Source organism: Ochotona princeps, chromosome 3, assembly GCF_030435755.1.
Source record: "Ochotona princeps isolate mOchPri1 chromosome 3, mOchPri1.hap1, whole genome shotgun sequence".
Classification (NCBI taxonomy): domain Eukaryota; kingdom Metazoa; phylum Chordata; class Mammalia; order Lagomorpha; family Ochotonidae; genus Ochotona; species Ochotona princeps.
The window spans coordinates 101,355,066-101,379,262 of record NC_080834.1 but is presented as its reverse complement, the minus strand read 5'-3'; the positions used below and the strand labels follow the sequence as shown (position 1 = coordinate 101,379,262).

Below are 24,197 nucleotides of genomic sequence, written 5' to 3'. Positions count from 1 at the left end.
CTTCTTATTCTTCAAATCAACTTCTCAGTCCCCCACTCATTTCTCACTCTGCTGCTCCTTCCAATGCTTTCATCTACTCAGTCTAATCATCACTCACAAAGTAATTTTTAAACTTTTGTAAAACATTATTGAACACTGACTCAGCAGACATAAATATGTTCTGAGGACACAAAAATAAGGAAGTCATAGTTTCCACTGCCAAGGAACTCAGAGCCTAGCTAGAAGAGCATAAAAGTAATCACGAAAGGACAATTGTCAAACTAAAAAATAGGAATAAAGTATAACATATAAATGTGTGTAAATAGATGTTTATACATGAGGAGAGCAGAGATACATATGCAAACGTAAAAGTGTTCAATCTTGTTTATTTGGAGGATGTCAGGAGTGGCTAGATAAATGACATCCGCATTAGGCTTTGATGGATTATTGCAAGTCTGTCAGGCAAAAAGTACAAGTTTTAAACCAAAGATGTAAAGGTGCACAGTGGGTCTACAGAAGAGTACACAAAAGGCATGGACTAGGACTGAAATATTAGGTCAAAGTGGTAAACAGAATTCACAAAAAGATGCCACAGAAAGAAATTCTGGCTGTATTGAGTAGCCAACAAGATAACACCGTAACTTTTAGGCAAGTGGCAACTAGATCGTCAGAAACATTTAAGTTATCTATTTACAGGAGACAGTGTGGAGTAACTTAACATGGCCAGTGACGGCCCCTGTCACACAAGAGATGGCAATCTAAAGAAGACAGCACTGATTCAGGCCAGATTTAAGAGGAACAATACATAGATAACTTTATCAATGTGAAAGTTAACACATGAATTCAATAAAGTACTTATATTATGGTTCCTCCATTTCTCTTTCCTTTTCATGTTCTCTCCAAGAATTTGGAAGGTGAAAAGCAGCCAAAATTGAAGTTATTTAGGGTTAGAAGTCTTTTTCCCAAATCTTTAATCATCTTTGTGATTCTCCTCTGAACCCATTCCAAGCGAATGAAGGAATGCAGGAGCTGACCTTGGGCGAGGAGCGCGAGGAACAAGAGGGTGCTGAGTCAAACAAGCTCCATGTCAGCACCACACACACTGTGCTGGGTTTGATTCCCATTCCTCCGAGGCTCCACTATGACTGTGAGTGCCTGACTAGCGGCACAGATTCTTACTGAGGATCCAGAAGACAGCATTCGTGAGATCTAACTTTACACTTCTCCCTCAAAACAGCATCAAAATCATTAGGATCAAGGAAGCACATTATTTCCAGGCAAGTGGATTTTCTACTTCTCAAGCAAGGCTTCAATAGACCATGTTGTACTATGCAGAGATATTTACATTTTAGAGATCAAATATTGCAACCATACACAAGTATAATTTACATGAATATCTTAGAAGGTATACAGATGAGAGAGAAAAATTAGAATCTTTCATCTGCTGGTTCACTCCCCGAATACATGCAACTGGAATTGGGCTAGGATGAAGCAAGGCGCCCAGATTCAGGTCTTTCACATAGGTAGCAGGGACCCAAGTACTTGAGTCACCTCCTGTTACTTCCCAGGGTGCACATAAGAAGAAAGCTAGAATTAGGAGAAGTGGGACTCAAATTCAAGCATTCCCAAGCAGCACCCTAACAGCTGTAATGAAAACCCACACTATAAATACCTACCTTTTTAAGTTGGTCCTGTCACCGCTATCAGAGCTAGCCACAGATGAAGTATCATAGGAGTGAGAATCGATAGCATCGATGTTTAACAATGTAGGATCCTCAAGAACAAAGGACTCATCTTCATCATCAGTCTAAGTTGGAGGAAAAGAAATCAATAAACCCAAATTCCAAATACTCTATGAGACAAGTCAGGCAGGTGTTAATGGGTTTCTCAAAAAAAAACTCAAGTGCATACATCTGCTTTTTACTCTGTTCTGTGTATTCTTACTGACCAGGCAAATACAAAATTGAATTTCAACTCTAGACACATACCCCTTTTTACAAAGATTTCCCTCCCCAAATTTCCTAGTTGTTACAGGATGAAGCAGGAGCAGTTGCACAGACTGTTGGCTACAGAATTTTTTTCTAAAGATTTATTAATTTTTTTTTTTGGAAAGTCAGGGCTATAGAGAGAAAGGAACAGAAACATATCTTCCATCTGCTGGCTCACTCCCCAGATAGCCGCAATGGTTGGAGCTGAGCTGAGCTGATCTGAAATCAGGAGCCAGGAGCTTCTGCCAGGTCTCCCACATGGGTGCAGGGGTCCAAGTAATTGGGCCAGCTCCCACTGCTTTCCCACACCTTAAGCAGGAAGCTAGATTGGAAGCGGAGCAGCCGGGACATGAGCCAGCAAAAAAACGAGATGCCAGTGCCAGCAGGAGGAGAATAAGCCTGTTATACCACCATGCAATCCCCCAGAATAATTCTTAAAATGCAAATACATACATAGATGTTTTCCAGACAACTAATAACTGAGGGTTAATTAGAAGTAAACAAGTATCACTAGATTCTACAAATGGTTTGTGAAAACTATGACAAAGAAGCAGATGAAAGACATTCTAGGTTGTAAACGTGTAAACACAGTAATTTTTTTTAAAGATTTATTTATTTTTATTACAAAGTCAGATATACAGAAAGGAGGAGAGACAGAGAGGAACATCTTCCATCCGATGATTCACTCCTCAAGTGACCACAACAGCCGGTGCTGTGCCCATCCAAAGCTGGGAGCCAGGAACCTCCTTCAGGTCTCCCACGCGGGTGCAGGGTCCCAAGGCTTTGGGCCGTCCTTGACTGCTTTCCCAGGTCACAAGCAGGGAGCTAGCGAGGACTTAAGCTGCTAGGCAAAAACACCGGACCCAACACAGTAATTTCATAAAACAGATAGTACCCAAAGGAAAAAAAAAAACTTGTCCAGAATGACTGAAACTTAGAAGTAGACACTGGAGATAACACCCTGGAAAAATAAATTGGGGTCCACAATGTAAAAAGGCCTTACGTTCCTTTACACTAAGTGTCAGCAGGGCCTGTATCAACCTGATTCACCAGTGTACTGCTGGTACCCAGTACAATGCCTGACCCATAATTGGTACTCCTTTAGTTAATTAGGATATTACAAGTAGTAAGCAAAGGGAATGCCTGAATATTTTTACAAGTGGAGTAACATAACAGGAATCATGTTTAAGACACATGAAGCAGTATAAAGAATAATGAGGGTAGAGGACGAGATGAAGGCAGGGCGATTATGAAGGACTAAGGAGAAAGTCATTGCAACATCAAGGAAAGAGGAGACTCAGGCAAACCAATGCAACAGAAGAGGTGGAGAGAGGGAATAACAGCAGAGACATTCCTGATACAACATTAAAGTCCATGGTTATCATCTAAATTGGGGGAATGTAATAAGAATTTAAAGGGGATTTCAAAGTCTCCAGGTATTTAGGCAAAAAAGTGATAGCACTCAGTTAAGAAACGAAACAGCAGATAAGGCAGTAGGAAGAGCTTGATTTTGCAGAGGTTGCTTCTGAGCGACAGATATTAAGAAAGAAATGCTGATTCTACCTTCTCTCAACGGCAGCACCTTTTTCCTTACGATTTCCCATCACACTCTTCCTACGAGCCATCGGTATTTACTATTTACACTTTCTCTTTTCGTGACCCCTGACCTTGCTGAAGTCTTAGCCAAATTCACTGGCCTATTTTCAGGTTTTATAGTATTGTCTCCTATGCATCCCTGACCCTCTTGACTGCTGCTGTATCGCTGTATCCTCTTCCTTGATTTCCAGTATACCTCTTTTTTCCTGTTTCTCCTCCAACCTATGTGGCCTCATTTCATCAAACATGTTATCTTGCTTCTCAGTCTGTCAATTACTCTTGTTCCCCAGGGTTATATTTTTATATGTATATAAATTTTGTTTTTTTATAATGATTACATGGTTGATCAGGGTGAGAAGGACCAAGGTTTAGGAAAAATTGGGTGAAATCGTTGCTTCCAAATTGCTATTTCTTCTTGTTGTTTCTGGGGAAAGGAGAGAGACAAGGGGGAAACCACTCATGACTTTCCACACATCTCAGTACCCAGGGATGAGGAACTGCCACCTCATATCAACCCAGAGTCTCAGTGTGTGCATATTCTGAGAGTTCTGTCCAAGTAGTTTGGATAGTTCTGAAATGCTACAGATTTCACCAATCTGAGGAATATGTCATCCTCCCAATGTTCACTGGCTCCATTACCCAAGATTTTTTGCTGTCATCGTTTGTTTGGGGTAGTTGTCCAGTTTGTTCTGTTCTGCTACAGCACCAAATGAGCTGCCATATTCTCCTTTTACAACAGAGCCTGTGTCCGCTGCTCCACTTTTTTCATTAAGTAGGACATGTTCTTTCAAGCAAGTCCGAGGACCCAGGCCAGGTGTCCCAAACATCACCAGATCTTCTACTCCCGGAGCTCACAAACCCAACACCCATCTAATAGATGGGCCCCAGGATCCGGGCCAGGAGACCCAAACCCCACTGGATCCCCCACTCCTGGGGCTTATGAACCCAGCACTCACCTAATTGACAGGCTCTGGGACCCAGGACAAGAGACCCGAGCACCGCCGATTCCCCTCCCCTAGGGCTCATGAACCCAAACCCACCTAGAAGGCAAGTGCGGGGACCTGGCCCAGGAGACCCAAGCCCCACCAGTTTCCCCATCCCTGGGGCTCAGGAACTTGGCCCCCACCACACAGGTGGGTCCAAGAACATGAGCCAAGCTACCCAAGCCCTGTCAGATCCCCTGTCCCTGGGACTCACGAACCCAACCCCCACTGGGCCCAGGCTGGCATGACTCGCCTCACCTTAGTGTCTACAGTCTTGTTGCAGGGCCTGGCCTAGTCTAGTCTGCCCCCTGTTCCAGCTCCTGCTGGTGGGTGCTGCAGCCTATCCCAGCCAAGTCTGATTGCTGTTCCTGTCCTAATGTGAACTGTCTGGTATTGTGGCCTGATCTGGCTCCTCCTGCCCCCTGCAATAGTCCTCAGATCTGCCAGTGGGTGTTATGTGCTGGCCCAGACTGGTCTGTTCCCAGACCTGACCCACATGTATGCCAGTGGGTACTGTAACATGGCATGGACTGGACTGCTCCTTGCCTTTCCTCTTATGCTCACCTGCAGGGACTGCATCCCAATGAATGAGTTTCCCAAACTCCTTCATTGAGTTTCCTCCCAGTGGCAGTTCTTGCACATACCAGTGGGTCATTGGCCCTGGTTTACTTTGTCTACCTCCTGTCCTGATAAGAACAGTGGTCTTGCTCAATCAGCCACACCCATTCTGGTTCTTGCTGTTGGTTGTTGCAGCCCAGCAATACCTGGTCTGTTCCCAGACACAGCTTTCACATGGTTCAGTGGGAGTCAAGACCTAACCTGGCCTGTTCTACACCCAACCTGGCTCTCACAAATACCAGTGGGAGCTGGAGTCTAGATCAATCTGTCACTGCACAGTCCCAGTGCACACGCATGCCGATGCAGGCTATAGCCATGTATAGCCAAACTTGCTGTCCCCAATCCTAGTGGGAACCCCACCCAGCTGGGGTGTCCCCTTAGCTCCCCAGCAAGGCCTGACCCCCATCCACAGTTCTTGGGCGAGCCAGCAGAGATTGTACTTTCACAAGGGTGAGCCCACATTTCCACCCCTCAGATTCTGCTATCAGATCCACTTCTCTCACTCTTCTTCTCCCCTCCAAACCAATTTGCTGTCAGTTCCCTACTTACATACACATGTCGTGGACTTGTCTATGGAAGTCCCTCAGCTGTAATTCCTAACCTGGACATAAAAACCACAGATCATCTCTAACTACCACCTGTGAGATCCCGTCATTGCCCTGTAAATCAAGGCTCTTCAAACCGTGAGGGTGTGCTTCCAGGCGGCCTGAGGGGTTTTGCCCAGTGCCTTTGACTGGGCCCTGCCCGGGCCCTTGGTAGGGTGGTGGGGTGGAGCCACACGGCCCAGGGTCATATTCTTAACCCTCTTCTCTCTCCTCCTCCTATTTCATTTATTCCCTTGTTTTTGAGCAAGTATATCTATACTCAACGCTTTAAGCATCACATATGCAAAGGACTCCAAACAAGTGCCTTCAGAATTAACATTTCTCATGAGGTCTAAGTGTCTGTTGTTATAACTAGCTCTCAGATATCTCAGAAGATACAAATCAACTAAGAACAGGATTAGGACTAGCAAGGAGAATTTATGTTGGCAGCTATAAAAGATTAGAACAATTGATGAAGTCAAAGGGATATGGAACTAACTCAGAAATAAGAACTGTAGCACTAAAGTCTTAAGCAACAATCAATCAAAATTTAGTATCTGATTTTCTTAAGTGGTCTGGGGACATAATTAAGGAAAATAAATCAGTTGAGTTAAGCCAGGCTTACCAGGTAAGTGAAGAAAAAGCAAAGCAGAGAGTAAGGCTGTCAAGACTGAATTTAAAACTACTGCTGCACAACAGACATCAATTTTCCACAAACAAATGTGTAGAATTTATACAATCCTATCAAATTTCAGCTGATCTCGTGTGTGTGTGTGCATGTGTGTGATATAAAGTGAAAATGCAAAAGATCAAGAATAAGCAATGCAATCTAGACAAACAATGCTGGAAGATCTGAAACTACCAGAAGCAGAGACTGAGAAAAAAGTTCAATGATTATACTGTGGTATTGGAGCAGCTACAGACAGAATAATGGAATCAGAACCACACACAAATACAATCACCTGATTTATAACAAAGGTGCAATCACTGATAAGTATGCTGTCAGGAAATGGTGCTGGCTCATAATTCACACCAGTATGCATACACATACACATAAAATTCCAGAAGAACTATAGATCTAAATGTGAAAGGCAATACAATAAAAATTTTATAATGTGATGACAACATCAAGAACCTGAAACTGGAAAAAATTTGTTAAATAAGACACACACACAAAAACTAACCTAATAGAAAAATGCAGTAAGTTAAAACTACATTTAAGAACTTCTGTTTAAGTAGAATGAAAAGACTATTTACAGAACGAAAGAAGATACTAGCAATGTGCAAGTCATTTCAGGCTGGACCACAGTACCCTCTGGCAAATGCAGGATCCAGGACTGGGAGTGGGGCTGGTAGGGGACCTGCGGGCACTCCCTTTCTAGGCTGTAGCATGAAAGCCAGGTCTGGGGGTGGACCAAGCTGGACAAAACAGCAGTGCCCTTCACAATATATGCAGTCCAGGTCTAGGGGTGGGACAGACTGAGCTAAACCACAACACCCACATGTGTGTATGAGAGCTGAGAGGGATACAGGACAGAATGGGCAAGACCACAGCACATGCCAGCACACACAAAAACTGGGGCTGGAACAGGCCTGGTGGGGATTATTAAGGGTCGCTCTGACTAGGCTGCAGCACCCACATGTGTGCATGAAGATAGGGCCTGTGACGGGCTGGGCTGGGCTGGGCTGGGCTGGGCTAGGCTAGGCTAGGCAACAGCACCCATAAGTTCACATGAAAGATAGAGCTGGGGGGGAACTGACCAGGCAGCTGCATCACCAGTATATGCATTGCTGGTGCAGGTAACAAATCAAACCTGGCTCTGTACTAGCTGGCACACACAAGAATCAAGCCTGAAGTCCTCTTAGGTGAGGTTTCTTGGAGCATTCCCCAACTAGACTGCTAACTCAAACCCTGACCACAAATTAGGTCCGGGCCTCCTTAGTTCCTTACGTCCATGCAGTGGGAGAGCATACACAGATGCACACAAAGCACATGGCAGCCAGCTCATCTAGGCCAGGAGTGGATATCTAGTGCCTAGTCAAAGGATAGAGAGTGGAGCAGGACAGACAACTTGTCCTAGACAAGCTGAGTCTGTGGAGGCACTAAAAAGTACATGTCGTCAACCAAAAGACCTTGAAAAGATTTTCTTAATCCTGGAGCAACTGACATTATCTCAGACTATCAAATCCACTCAAGTAACATCCTTGGAACATACTTCCACACACTGGAGTCTTTAAGGCATCATCAAACGACCATCCCATCCCCGGGTGCTGATGTAGCTTAACAGCAAGGAGCGCCATGCTTTCCTACCCACTCCACCACAGATACAGAAGAAAAACACCGAAACATTTATCCCACCCACCTTTCACCATACCTCAACTTTCCTTACCCTAATCTGAGGCCCACATGGTCATGCAATCCCTCCCAACTATATAAATAATTTTTTAAAGTAAAAATAAATGAATGGGGTTAAAGAAATGAAAATGTAATTCACAGAAAAATATCCAAATAGCAAAAACGTATATCAAAGTTCTCCACCTCAGCAACCTTAAGACAAAGTCACAACTGTGATATGAAGCCACCACACACCTGTGAGAATGAGAGGCCAAAGTATGAAGGGCAGAAAAACTCACAGGTTGACAGCAATATAATAAACACACAGAATTCTCTTTTAAAATCCATATTAGTGGGCCCGGCAGCATGGCCTAGCGGCTAGAGTCCTCGCCTTAAACACCCCGGGATCCCATATGGGTGCCGGTTCTAATCCTGGCAGCTCCACTTCCCATCCAGCTCCCTGCTTGTGGCCTGGGAAAGCAGTCGAGGACGGCCCAAAGCTTTGGGACCCTGCGCCCATGTGGGAGACCTGGAGGAGGTTCCAGGTTCCCGGCTTCGGATCGGCGCATACCGGCCGTTGCGGCTCACTTGGGGAGTGAATCATCGGACGGAAGATGTTCCTCTCTGTCTCTCCTCCTCTCTGTATATCTGACTGTAATAAAGTGAATAAATCTTTAAAAAAAAAAATCCATATTAGTGAAGCTAGATACATGTATCAAGACAACCAATTTGAAAAACTGTGGCAGTATTTACTAAAGTCAAATATGATTTGTTACACATAATGAGCCACCAATTCCACTCCTAGGTATATGCCCAAAAGAAATACAGGCTGTAGGGCCTGGCATCGTAACCTAGCAACTAAAGTCCTCGCCCTGCACATGCGGGGATCCCATATGGACACTGGTTCTAATCCCGGCAGCCTGGCTTCCCATCTAGCTCCCTGCCTGTGGCCTGGGAAAGCAGTTGAGGAAGGCCCAAAGCCTTGGGACCCTGCACCTGCATGGAAGACTCAAAAGAGGATTAAGGCTCCTGGCTTCGGATTGACTCAGCTCCAGCTATTGTGGCTGCTTGGGGTGTGAACCATCAGACAGAAGATCTTCCTCTCTGTCTCTCCTCCTCTCTGTATATGACTTTCCAATAAAAAAAAAAAAAAAACTTAAAAAAAGCATGTATCTATATAGGTGTATATTTGTGAATGTGTTTGAAAGTAATTACCAAAAGATACAAATAAAAACATTCATAGCAGCACTCTTTACACAAGCCACAAGCTAGAAACTACATAAATACCTATCGATAGAATGAAGAAATAATTACATATTCATAAAGAAGTTCATGCAGCAATAGGAATGAATGATGAATTACAAAACTACAAATAAAGCTAAAAATGGAATATTCAAGGGAATAAGTCAGACACACAAAAGTATATGCGGTATAATCCCATTTATATAAACTTTAGAGTAGGCATTCACAGATGCTGGTTGAAGTTAGGCTAGTAATTGCCCTGAGGCTGGGCAGTAAAGGGGGACTAGAGGACATATGAGGTGCTAATATTGTTTTCAATTCTGAATTCTGGAGGCACAGGTTTTCTACTTGTGAAAATTCACCACACGGTATAGTTAAGATCCAGGCACCTTTCTGCAAGTATGTTTTATATTCAAGAAAAAGTTCAAAAGAATTCCCTGGCTTTAATGGTAGGACTGAAATAAACCCAGGATGACTCTCAGAGACTGAAACCAGGAACAACTGAGACAATGTCTTTATGAGGTAAAAAGACAGGGATACTTGTTGGTGTTTTTTTTAAGCTTGATTTTTTTTTTTTTATTTGAAAGTCAGAGTTACAGAGAGGGGTGAGAGAGAAAGGTATCTCCCATCTTGTAGTTCAATCTCCAGATGGTTGCTAATAGCCAGGGCTGTGTCAAGTTGCAGCCAGGAGCAGGAGCTTTACCTGGGTCTTCCACAAGGGGAGCAAAGGCCCAAGCACTTGGGCCATCTTCTGCTGCTTTCCTAGGCCACTAACAGGAAGCTGAACTGGAAGTGGAGCAGCCAAGACATAGATCAGTGCCAATACAGGACCCCAAAAGGACAGGTTTAAGGGAATGAGAGAAAAATTATTGGTAGAAAAAGGAATTTCAAAATAAGAAACTTCACAGATAGCAATTTCAAGGGGCTATAAGGCCTAGTAACATTATTTCAAGCCCTAAACTCTGAGACTGAGCATGTCTCAGTCACCCTGACATCTATTTCTTCTCTCACTCTCTTCAGGCTGATCCTTAAAAAAAAAATTATTGGGCCCGGCACAATAGCCTAGTGTCTAAAGTTCTCACCTGGCATGCACTGGACTCCCATATGTGCGCCAGTTCTAATCCCAGGGGCCTGGCTTTCCATCCAGCTCCCTGCTTGTGGCCTGGGAAAGCAGTCAAGGACAGCCCAAAGCCTTGGGACCCTGCACCCGAGTGGGAGACCCAGAAGAAGCTCTAGCCTCCTGGCTTCGGATCAGCTCAGCTCCAGCCGTTACGGCTCCTTGGGGAATGAACCAGCAAATGGAGGATCTTCCTCTCTGTCCTTCTCTGTATAAATCTGACTTTTCAACAAAATAAATAAATCTTTAAAAAGTTATTTATGTATTTGAAAGAATTCCACAGAGAGGTAGATAAACACACATACAGGGAGAGAGAGAAGAGGGAGCACAAGAGAGAGATCTTTCATTTGCTGCTTCACTCCCCCAATGACTACAACATGGCTGGGCCAAAGCCCAGGAGCCAGGAGCTTGTACTAGATCTCCCACATGAATGCAGGTGCCCCAGGACTTGGCCCATTTTCTACTGCATTCCCAGGGCATACATTAGCAGGGAGTTAGAATAGATTGGAACAGTGCAGGCTCCAACAGCCACCCATATAGGATGTTAGTGTCTCAGGAGTCAGCTTAACCTGCTATATCACAACGCCAGCCCAATCATGCTGATCTTAACGAGCATTATAAAATATATACCTCCAAATATGCTGAAGCAGGGGCCTGTTTATACTCTCTGCTATTTTCAAATTTTAAAAATCATTTTCTAGGGGATGGCATTGTGGCAAAGTGAATACAGCCACGACCTGTGATGCCAGCATCCCCTATCAGCACTAGTTTGTGTTCCAAATACTCCACTTCAGATCCTGTTCCCTGTTAATGTGCCTGGGAAAGAAGAGGATGATGGCCCACATCCTTGGGCCTCTGTATCCATGTGGGAAACCCAGATGAAGCCCCTGGCTGCTGGTTTCAGCCTTCCATAGTCATGGCTGATGTGGCCACTGGGGGAGTGAACCACTTCTGTCTCTCTTCCTCTCTTAATCTTTAACCTTTTAAAAAATCATGTTCTTGGGCCCGGCGGCGTAGCCTAGTGGGTAAAGTCCTTGCCTTGAACGCCGGGATCCCATATGGACGCCGGTTCTAATCCCGGCAGCTCCACTTCCCATCCAGCTCCCTGCTTGTGGCCTGGGAAAGCACTCGAGGACAGCCCAATGCTTTATCCTGCACCTGTGTGGGAGACCTGGAGGAAGCTCCTAGTTTCTGGCTTCGGATCAGAACAGCACCAGCCGTTGTGCTCATTTGGGGAGTGAATCATCGGACAGAAGATCTTCTCTCTATCTCTCCTCCTCTCTGTATATCTGACTTTGCGATAAAAATAAAATAAACCTTAAAAAAAAAAATCATTTTCTTGGGCCAAATTTGATATCCTAGTGGCTAAATCCTCGCCGTGCATGCTCTGGGATCCCATATGGGTGCTGGTTTTTGCCCTAGCTGCTCCACTTCCCATTCCACTCCCTGCTTGTGGAAAGCAGTAGAAGACGGACCAAAGCCTTGGGACCCTACATCCATGTGGGAGACCTAGAAGAAGTGCCTGGCTCCTGGCTTTGGATCAGCTTAGCTCTGCCATTGCAGCTACTTGGGGAGTGAACCAGCGGATGAAAGATCTTTCTGTCCATCTCTCTTTCTCTCTGTAAATCTGCCTTTCCAATAAAAAATAAACAAAATTTAGAAAAGAGAACCATGTCTTTAAAAAAATCATTTGCTTTTATACTTCTAATGATTACTATATTCTACAACTTACTTTTTCTTTCATTTATCTAGCTGCCTAGCTTTCTACAGGTGAGAGGCTAGCCACCTCCAGTCTTATCTCTCTCAAAGCAAAGAATCCATAACTCTTTATAATCCATGACCTAAATTTGCTAGGTGCCCAAATTACAACTGAGCATAATAACAGTACTCTCTTCTCAGTAAACCGCTAATGACTGACAAACTCTTACTTACAGATTAGAAAGCTGTGCAAGGTCAGCTTTTTTTTTTCATCATGAACTACAATCTCATTCATCTGAGCATTATTTTCTTTGCTAAAATTATATAAAATGTACAAATATTTAAAATGTAAACAAATTTTTATTTCAAGTAGTAACTAAAAGTAGGATTAATTTAAAAATATGTAATTATGGTAATTAAGAGGAGGAAGTGATTAAGAGCAAATTAACAAAACCAACTAAAACCAATCTCCTCTTTGCTAAATAGAAGATTTCCTCTATATCAAATATAGAATGAAATGTAACTGTAATCAACAAAGGGTATTTTGCTGTAACAGGATATTCTTTCAAGGACAAAGCATTCTTTGTCAAATCTAAAAATCCTTAAGTCTTACCATATAGAACATTTTTTAAGTCAAAAGCACATTCAAAGTAATAGCAACATCAAACAGATATTTTAAAAAAATAGAAATGAAAGCCACACAAAAAAATAATGCAACCCACAGAGATAGGAGTTGGCATCCTAGAAAGTATCGCCTACAATCCTAACAGTATAGGTAAAACAAAACCGTAGATCTGAAACAGATTTACACATAAAAGAAATCTTTCTCCAATTAGAAGCTGAAACCCCCAAGAGCAGGTCTTCAACACATCTTTAAAGGACTAAGAAGACTGAGTTGAAGAGATGCCAGCAGATGTAAGGTATCTAAAAACGCACATTTTATCAACCATGCGCTCCCACAGAATTTCTGGATAAAGCCTCCTGACTGCCAATTCAAAAAAAGACCACATTTCAAAACTTCTTAACAGCGATGGCATTCGTGAGATAAACTATTTTGTTTTCTCCACGTAGATCAATAAAGCTCACTGCTGTAAAAAGTATCAGTATGATGTTTCGCATCAGAGGATGAGCTATTTAAATACTGCTGGTAGAAATAACCATTATCATTACATAACAGATCCCAAAATGCACTTAATAAAATTTATTTCCAAAGACTACCAAGTATCAGGCATCATGCTGGGCTCAGAGACTCTAAAATCTAAAACTCTAAAACTAAAAACTAAAAATCTAAAACTCTAAAAATCTAAAACTCCCTTGAGAAGCTCATGGTCTAGACTGGAGCTGTCCAACAGAACTTCCTGCAATGATGGAAATATTCCGTATCTACCTGTGCTGTTCGGTATAGTTAGCCACTAGCTACTTGTGGCCATTGAACACTTGACATGTGCCATGTGTAGCAGCTTTTTTTTTAAGACTGATTTATTTTTGTTTAAAAGACAGTTCCAGAGAAAGGAGTGAGAGAGATCTTTCATTCATTGGTTCAGTCCCCAAATGGTCGCAGTAGCCAGAGCCAGGCCAATCTGAAGCCAGGAGTTTCCTCCAGGTCTCCCACAAGGGTGTGGGCGCCCAAGTATTCGGGCCACCCTTCACTCCCCATCCCTGGCACATTAGCAGGAAGCAGGCTCAGAAGCCGAGTGGCCAGGATGTGAACCAATACGTACATAGGATGTTAGTTCTGCAGGTAGAGGCTTTAATCTGCATGGGTCGTTGAAAAATAGAATTTTGTTTGAACCGTAATTCACTTACATTTTAATCTGACACTAGTGGTTACCATAGTGGATAATGCACACATGGACACACACCCTATAACCCCCAAAGCATTAACGACAATACCCACAGAACGACAGTCATCACAACCATTTACTTACCTCATTTAGTATGCTTTCCAGAGTTGGAGGTGTATCAACTTGAGGAATATCGAACTCCTTGTCATCAATCTAAATAAAGAAAGAAATTAATACTCACATAATGGTGCCTTTCCTCTTATAACCGTGTCTTAATTATAACCATTATTAATTAAATGACAAAGTTGGCACCAAACTGATCATATAGACAACTCAATAATCCTTAACAATAAGGTTTGAGTGTAAAAAAAAAATGCAGATTTGATTCTTCCCTAACCATAAAATCAGTAACTCTCAAGGGTAAATGTGCTCTGAATGCGCCATCCTGAACATCCTTTCCAGAAAGCGTGCACCAGAGTACTTCCGCATGTGCTTTCTTATATAGGACAGAATAGCACGCCTTACAACAACCCTAATATTCCAAGTTTAGACATCAATCATACATTATAAGTCTGTCCTTGCCATTCTTAGTTATTCATACTTTATGTTGAGAGATCGATTAAGTGAAGCAACTTGTCATTAAATACTCTCATAATCACAGAAACCCATTAATATAACATTAAAGCCATGATGAAAAATGGCTCTACAAGAATTCTCAACCTGCTGCTAGTTCTGTGACCTTCAGAAGTCATTTAACATAGTTGCATGCCAGTGTTTTCATCTATGAAGTGGATTATCAGAGCGTTTTGAGAGCTGTGAAGCTCTAATAATAACATGAGCTAACGTGTTTCATAAACTGCAGTGAACTATATAAATGATGAGTGATATTATCTTATAAAACTGCAAATAGAAACTTGCTAATCCATGCAAAAATAAGAATATTTAGTCTAGGTTATAAAGCACACTCTAACCAATCCTTTGCTAACATCATCACTGGACAAAAATGAAAATTTTTACCAAATCATTTTTGAACTCCAGTTCCTTGTCCAGATCAATGTAAGAGAATTTTGAAAGTGAAGCCTCTAGATTGAAAGTCTTATTCAGTTCTTCTTCAGTAGTCTTGGCACAGAGAGTCTGCTCCACACTTTCCTGGTCTGGTTCATTTGCCATGCTTATTAATAACGTTCTTCAGTCAACCCAAAAAAACGTTTTGTTTTTTCATTTTGGGATTTAGATCATGAGGACCTGAGTGATGATCTCTTTTCAAGGAAAAAAAAAAAAAAAAAGAAAAGAAAGTATCATTTAGATTTCCTCCTTGTCAAGTGACTAAAGTGACCATTCCAAACTACTTCCTGATCAGGCTTCACTCAGTACTCTGGTTAAAGGAAAGAGATCAACAGTGGGGTACAGGTGCTTGCATGAAGCACGGAGGAGGAACACCTGACTCGGACAGGCATGCCTGGGAAGTGGCCCATCATCCAAAGTCATGAAACTCAGTAGGTTCAGCCACAAGCCCTGGTACCAACCACATTTATACACCTTATAGCTTGACAGTAAACTGGTGCAATAAGCTGCAATGAGTTCCTTCCTCATATTCTCAAATGTAAGGGTTACTCCTCAGTTCCCTGGAGGTAAGTGTCCCCTGCAGGGGAGCATACAGACCAGGTTTATTGCTGGAATCCACACAGGATTACAGATATCCCAAGAACTGAGTACAGTCACCGAAGATACTGCACCATTTAACACAACATAAGCAAATTGGAGGGTTCAAATCTAAGGGAGACAACAGTGGCCCCAAGATAAAATAATCCACAGCCTACCAAGATCTGCAGAAAATAAAGCCAGTCACAGAAAAGCATGGAACCACTCCCCAATGAATACAAGGGTCCAGTGTACTTGTACAGGATTCAGCACTATTTATAATTGTAGGAGCCTTTGGGCGTCTTGGGGTGCCTTGGGGTGCATCCCCTGTGGGTGAGCAAAATCCTTAAGACCCAGCCTTCCTAAATTCCACACTGTTTTCAGGGCAAACACACCACTGCAACAACAGTCCCTACCCCCAAAGTAAGCATTTATTAGAGTAATTCCTCAGTGAAGTGAAGACAAAAATAGGGCTGGCAATCACTGAGTCACTGAAATAACTGATGTTTAAAAAGCATACTGAAATGTGTTGTTTTTTAAGTAACAGGCCCTAAACTCACTGGCAATTTTATATAACAAGCCTCATTTTTTTGCATCTATAATTATTTCCTTCAAGGTTCCATTTTTGTCATTTAAAAAAAAATGAATAGCCACTATGCATAAGACATGTGGATTCACAAAAACCGATTTTTTTTAAAGAGCTGAAACCAACTTTTCTAGTTAGTACATTTGGTATATTACCAAATACAGACTAATTTCTTTCACATGCCACAGAAAATAGAGTCTAAGGCTCAGTTCTACAATTCTACAAAACACGTGTTATCAAATCATCCCTCTAAGACACAGCTGAGAGTACTCTTGGATCTGGCAACAGTCACAAGCATTTTTCCAACATCAGGTACTAAAGTATTGCTCCCTTTGCAGAGCTATTAACATTTATACGCCTTTCTCCACCCAAGACTGAATTGCCTCATGACAGCTTCAAGTCTTTCACTCTTATTTACACCACTAAGCAGAACCAGCTACGGTCATCCAGCAACCATTTACAGAGGAGGATGTTGCACAGTGGTAAAACAGGTTAAACCATTGTTTCTGAGGCCTGCACCCTTATCTGAGCGCTCATTAGAGTCCTGGATACTTGGCTTCCGATACAGCCCCCTGTTGATGCATCTGGGAAAACAGAGAATGATGTCCTAAATGTGGGGACCCCTGTTCCCACAGGGGAGACCCAGCAGCAACACCCCACTCCTAGCTTTGGCATGACCCAGACCCGGCTGATGTAGGTACTGGGGCTTATGGATGATCTCATTTTTCTTTCTTTGTGGTTCTGCTTTTCAAGTAGGTGGAAATAGTTTTGTTTTGTTTTTTAATTTATAAACATGTATCATCTAATTCACATCCAATGGTTCCTAAAGACATTGTTAGTCTTAAACATTTCTTTAAATAATGGAAGAAACCTTACTGGAAAAAGAAATGTTTTACATAAATTTCTTAATGTTCCACACTTCATATTTGTCTTTCCAAAATAATTAAAACATGAAAAAAAAAGAGTTTTCTAGCTCTTTTTGTCCCATAGCTAGCGTTACTGGACTCTACAATCACACAACAATTCAGCATCTGTGAATACTCATATCACACTTGATTGCCTTAAGGTGATCAATCAATCGCACATTCCTTGAAGAAAGAATACTGTCCTGCCAAGGCACCCTATTCCATTTCCAACCTTCATTCCCTTCACTGGGCTCCTTTGAATAACAAGATGTGTTGGCAAAGTGCAATGAAGAAAAGCCAAAGAGTCCGTTACAATCAGGTGCGAAATAGCACTTTCCCAAACTCCTACCCATGACCTTCATCAATTTGTTTAATCTTCCCAAACTCCTCTGTTTCTACATTGTTTCACAAAGAAGGATAGTGGTTCTTGAAACACTAATCTACCACCTTTCTCACCCACCAGTGGAACTTACTCTTTCCTTTAACGTCAAATTCAGTCCTTGTTATTCTGAACTGGTACCGTTAATAAGAACCAGTTTTCAGTAATAAGAAGACTAGAACCTGGGTGTTGGATAATACCAGAACTCTCTTTTCTGGACGTCTTAGCATTTTTTAAAGATTGATGTTATTCTTGCTAGAGAATCTGTACCTAGAATGGAAATTCCATTAGCCGAGGAGGGTCTCCTGTGTTGGACACATCCCAGGTTTAGTTGATATGTGTGAAATGAATGATTCTTAGTAATACAACTATCTTGGTAGAACTACTAGGAGGAATAAATGATATGACAATAAAGTACTTAGAGTTACACTGGACACACAGTGCTTTTCAATAAATATCACTACTATTTAAATTGTCCTCAATGAACTACTACACTATTGTAATAATATGAGGGAAATAAGTTGGGAGGAGGGAATATAAGGAGGGGGTAGGGGAAAATTCCAGAGCCTATGAAATTGTATCATAAAAGTAAAAATAAAATAGAAGGAAAAAAATAAAATAAATTGTTCTCAAGAGTTCAAAATTCTTCAAAGGATAGACCCCAAAATATTCTGTGTTTTCATAAAGGTCCAGCCACTGCCAGGCAGATCAGGACATCTTTTTCATATCCTATTAGTAGTTTCTTCACAGCCTGAGACTAGAACTGCCCCCTAGTAAAGCACTGGAGACAATTAAAACCTTTCACTACAGAGGCAGGCATTGCAGTGCAACAGGTTAAGCTGCCACTTGCAAAGCCGGGTTTCCATAACAGAGTACCACTCTGGATCCAACTACACTGTTTCAAATCTGGCTGCCCTGCTCATGCAGCCTATGAAGTAACAGATGCTGGTTCCCTTGCTTGCAGTGGAGGATGGCCCAAAGCCTAGGGACCCTGTACTCCCATGGGAGACCCAGAAATGAAAGACTTCAGAATTCCAATTAGCTTAAGTGACTCCATTTGCTTAGCCTAAGTGAATTCCACTTTAGCCTAGGTCTAATCTGAAGTGCTGAGTCATTCCTCAAGATCCCCTTTAGAGAAAAGACTCTGTAAATGAGAGATTGATAGCTGACCAGTAGTATGCCTCATAGAGATAAGACTTTATGTAATAGAGGGATTGATAATTGCAATTCTGATTGGCTGAAATATAGTTAACCAATCATTAGTGTGACTGTGTGGAATCCCCCTGAACTGCATAAGAACCCTGTGATTTTCTACCTCAGGGCTTTCAACCAAGAATCAATGCATTGGTGATGGTTGGAAGCCCAAACTCAGAGATGCCGAGCTTGAATGAACCACCCTTGTGCGCTTGCATCAAAGTTCGACTCCTGCTGGTTCATTTGGGGAAGGCCCGAGGCTGAGACCGACCAGAGCTAGTTGCTGAACCTGCCGCTAAGCTACCATCAGACCTTCGGCCAAGCTGTGATGGTGGCTGACAGTGCCCCAGCAGAATCGGGACGCTTATTAGCCCTTATTAGCCCGGCTGTGTGGCCAGCAGTCTCCATCGTGGCTGCAGCACCAAAGAAGTGGCAGGTTGCAGCAGGCGTCTCTGAGCTGCTTGTGAGGCTGGCAGTGGGTGGCAGCTGCCGCTCGCTACCATGACAGGCCCGAGTACAACAGAAGAGGCTCCAAGCTCTGGCTTCGGATCGGCTTAGCTCAACCACTGCAGCCACTTGAGGAGTGAACCAGTGGACGAAGACTTTTTTTCTCTTTCTCTCCTTCTCTAAAATCTGACTTTCCAATAAAAATAAATCTTTCCTCTTCCCCCCCCAAAAGAATTCCAAATTCTTAAGTCTATGATTCCAGACATCATGAGCTGACCTTTCTTCCTCCTTCCTTTACCACAAAACTTATTATCTGACTTTGGAATCTCTCAATACCAGTTCCCACTTCCCTCCATGTCTGCCTAATGTGGTTCATTTGCCCCTGACTTCTACGTTTATCTGATCTTTCTAACTCTATCTAGGTACTACTAAAATTGGATCTATCTCTAGCCTCTTCTTTCCCTAACCATACTTTGACTCCAGAATGAGCATCCTCATTTGGATTCATTAGTTAACTTAGCATGCGACTATGCCTTTTCTCCCCAGCTATATAATAAAAGTGGGTCCAAGGTTCAAAGGATACTCAACATCACTAAGTTCACTGATTTTTACATGCATGCAGACATGCAATAAATATTTGCTAATTTACTCAAGAACTGCAGGACAAGAATAACACCTGTGTTGCATATTACATATACCCATGTTACTATCTGTCCTTGTTCACCTCCAAAGGATTTTTATCTGACTCAAGTTACTACTGAGTTTATACTTCTATGTAATCAAGCTTGTCAACCACTGTTCCTATCTAACAGTGGATATCAGCTAACTGGACCAAGGTCCCCTGCTTGTTCTTTTCTTTCATTACATTGATTTCATTACAATCATTTCTTCATTGTCTGAACCACTACTTCCTCCCCTCAATCAGAAAGCAAGTTCCATGAGAATAAAGACAAGATTTTCCTTGTTCACCACTGAATTCCCAGTGCCTAATTAAACAGCTAATTAACCAATCCATTCCTCCAGCCCTCCCTTCCTAGAGAAGTGGCACTGCATACAGACTTCCTAAGCCTCAACCAGCATCTCCGCTCATCCAACTGAATACAGGGTTAGTCACTTCACTATAAATACTTTCCACCTGTGCAAGTTACAGTCTTTGCATCGAACAGAAATTTTTCAATGATTATATACAACATGACACAGACTTCACAATCTCAGATGTTTTGTGTTCTTGTACATTAATTCAGCCTACAGGCCAAGATGCAGGCAATGAAAATGTATCATATGTACAGCTGAATTTACAGGAATGCAACTATTATCTTCCACAAAGGAAAAGAAAAAAAAAGGTTCATACAGAGCCAGATTCTGCATACCATTTCACTACATAACCAGATGCTTCCTAGTGAGCACGCACGAGGGCTTGGACATTTGCTGTCCCAACGGGTCGCCCTCAGTTCTTGCATGACTCATGCACAGCTAACTGACTTCATCTGTGCTCAAAATATAACCCACATTCTGTCCCAACATGGCACCAGAAGTAGCAATGCCAAGCTTTTTAAGAGATCGCATGTTGGTCTCTGCTATAACTCCTTCCTAGGGTACTGTGAAGACGCTCAGCTTTCAAGGAACTTTCCAAGGATGTCTCAATGATCCTCCATTGTCACCTTACCCGTGGACTTTAGCATCAGACCCTATATTTGATGTACCAGTATTATATCCTGGCACAGGCTGCTGACTACATCCTGAGTTTCCTCCTGATGCTAGACATATGTAGGTAACCAAAGCTCCCTCAGTGCCTGGCGCTGCCACTGCCAAAAAACTCAAGTTTCCATTTATCTTTTTCTTCTTTTAGTACATGTCAAAATAAGAAGGCTGATCATTTAAATCAAGAAACACATATGGAAGAACAAATGTTGAAAAGTAGAGGAAAGGAACAGTGCCTGAGATCTTCCTGCACCTGATGACAGGTTACTACTAAAAACTGTTAAATAACCCTCAAGAAGCAGCTTCTCCTTTTCTAAGATTTACTTATCACCTGGGAAGCGTAAAAATAAATAAAAATAAATAAATAAAAGATTTACTAAGTATTGTGGCTTAACATGAAAAGCCACTGCCTGTGATGTTGACACCCCATATGGGCAACAGTTTGAGTCCTGGCTGCTAGACTTTCATTTCAGCTCCCTCACTAATAGGCTGGGCGGGGAAAAGCAACAGGGGATGGCCCAAGTGACTGGGTCCATGTCACCCATCTGGGAGATTCGGAAGACACTCCTGGCTCCTGGCTTTGGAAAGGCCCAGCTTTAGACCAGCCCAGTTCAGGCTACTGAGGCCATTTAGGGAGTTAACCAGCAGATAAAAGATCTCTTTCTCTCCCTTACTCACTCCCTTGCCTTCCCTCTCTCTATAGTTTTGCCTTTCAAATAAATGAACGGAACTTTAGAGGAAAAGAAATATTTATTTATTTGAAAGGCAAAGATATGAAGAGAGAGAAAGATTCCTGGTTTACTCCCTAAAGTAACTGCAACATCTGGGGCTAGGTCAGGTGGAAAATAGGAGTTTGAACTCATTCAGGCCTCCCCCAAGGGTGGCAGCGGCCCAAGCACGGGATCATCATCCACTGCCTTCCCAAGTGCAATAACAGGAAGCAGATCAACTGAAACTTGAACTGGAGTTCATATGGGATATTGGCATCACAAGCTGAACACGCTACATCACAACACCGGCCTCAAAGAATACCCCTTCCATAGAAGGATCTAATTCCCTAAAACAGTAAGAACCACATCTCCAAATATCTATATTGTATGCTATTTTACCAGTTTTCAATCAATACACATATCAGGCGATAAGTGAAATGAGTAAGAGAAAATCATCACTTCTAAAAACCTCTCACCCCCAACCAAAGAACACCTCTTAAGAAGTACTTGGGCCTTAGAGAGACTCTGCAGATCCCCTTTCTTCTCCACATAAATGGTGAATTCATGTAAGCTAAATTCGTACAAGATAGGATTCCGCTCAGCAACAGACTAAGTAGACAATGGCCTTTATCAATTCCCAATTAAACTATCATCTGTTTCTCTTTGTTGTTAAGGAGGATATAGAATACTAAAGATTTGTTTTTGAAACAGCAAAAGGAAGCTCCTTGCTGAACTCTGAAGGAAAAAAACCACACCTTCACCATCTTCCCTTTGAGAAAGCACTCCTTCTATACTCCAACCGTGGGATCTCCGTGGTACTGAGTCAGATACCCTACCTGCCAGACCAAAAGAGGAGGCGTGGACATCCTTGTGTCCGGCCTGGCCAGTCAGGATCCTTCCCTGGAATTTGTAACTACTGAAGGCGGCAGTTACACCTTTACCCTGGGGTACTTACGATTGGATGATGTAACTCAGAAACTGCCTACAGACACATCTATCACACATTCATAGAGTTAAGACAATTACAGAAGCAGATATAGGGCACTAAGGAGCTAGAGGTTCTTTGGGGAGAGGCAGAGGGACTTAAGAACATCGTCTAAGTTGCTTGATGAAGTGACAGGTTAGCCCTTTCCAGGTTTGTGAGCCAATAAATTCCTTTTTGTTTAAACTCATTTGTGTTGCATATTTGTCATAGAACAGAAAGAACCGTGGCTTAAAAAGTGGAATGACCACCAGAGTAAACATTAGAGGTTTACAGCAGTGAGAAATCCCACACAAATCTATAGGTCCTTGCTAAAACACAGAATGCACTTCAATGTTACATTGAAGGAAGATAATAGCTAAAAATAAATCAATTTGGGTCCAGAGCAATGGCTCAGTGGCTAAACCCTCACTTTGCATACACAGGGATCCCATATTGGCACTGATTCATATCCCGGCTGCTCCACTTTACAACCAGCTCCCTGCTTGTGGCCTGGGAAAGCAATGGAGGATGGGTCAAAGCCTTGGGTCCCTGCACTCACGTGAGAGACCTAGAGGGCACTCCTGGCTTCAGGTTGGCTCAGCTCTGGCTATTGAGGCTGCTTGGAGAGTGAGCCAGCAGATGGAAGACCTTTCTCTCTGTACCTCCTTCTCTCTGTAAATCTGCTTTTCCAGTAAAAATAAATAAATCTTCTTTTAAAAAAAAGAATAAAACAATTTAATATTACAAGCATACACAGATGACACTGAAACTATGGGCCAAGCAAAGATGCTCTTTAAACTCTACAAAACCTATAAACAGATCCAAAGCTAAACACGCTTCATTAAGTTCAAAAGCCCTTCTGCACATTCACAGGTATAACCAATAGTCTCATTACTATAATGAGACTCATTCAAGTCTCATAACTATAATGCCTATTGGTCAGTGGGAGCAGCTAAGACTCGCCAAGACTCTGGGAGAGAGAAAACAACCACCTGTCGATGGTGGTCCAACTGCAAAGGCTATAGGAGGGTATTTCAAAGATGTGTGGGAAACTGAATACAAAGATAACTGTGAGGCTAGATTCAGCCTACCAGTTAAGAAGCTAGCAGGTATGAGTGGATTCGATTCCTACGTGGGGCTGCCAATTTCAGCTTTCTGCTTAACAAAGAACATGGAAGACAGCAGGTAATGGTTCAAGTGGCTGGGTCTCTGTCTCCACTGTAGATCTACATTGAGTTCCTGGCTCCTGGCTTTGGCTCGGTGCAGGCCTAACTGCTGCAGCCATTTTGGAGAAGTGAACTGGCTGCCACTTTCTCCCTCTACTCTTCCATTTCCTCTCTCTCCAGTCGACAGTATGGTGGAAGGCTGGCCACTGGCAGGCACAGGCCTTCCCCTGCACCCTATCAGTCTGCAGAGTGGAAGGGTGGTGCACACTTGCCAACCTAGAGAAGGCTCCACACCTTCCTCCGATAGCTCATGACCACAGCACCTCTCTCATGGGTCCTACTTTACCCTAACCATACCCTAGCTGGGAGCACACTAGTTTTACATGGATAGGGCTGGTGCCGTGACGAATTCTCCACCTTCAAGCACCAGCATCCCGTATGGGCACCGACAGGTTCCAGTCTTGGCTACTCCACTTCTGATCCAGCTCCCTGCTTATACCCTGAAAAAACAGCAGCGGACAGCCCGAAGCTTGGGACCCTGCACCTGCCTGAGAGACCGAGAGAGAGTCCCTGGTTTCAG

The 24,197-nt window shown here is 42.7% G+C and overlaps 1 protein-coding gene across 1 annotated transcript in view; it reads right to left on the bottom strand.

The window, feature by feature from the left end:
* The window catches only part of VPS8 (VPS8 subunit of CORVET complex), a 261,296-nt gene extending 246,112 nt beyond the window's left edge, over positions 1–15,184 (bottom strand). Inside the window, exons 1-3 of the mRNA XM_058662177.1 lie at positions 14,942–15,184; positions 14,069–14,137; positions 1,656–1,786 (exon numbers count right to left, since the gene is read on the bottom strand). Of these exons, the coding sequence (XP_058518160.1) occupies positions 1,656–1,786; positions 14,069–14,137; positions 14,942–15,094 (353 nt within the window). The 5' untranslated portion in view covers positions 15,095–15,184. The remainder of the gene's footprint in view (positions 1–1,655; positions 1,787–14,068; positions 14,138–14,941) is intronic.
* Between the last annotated feature and the right edge of the window lie 9,013 nt (positions 15,185–24,197).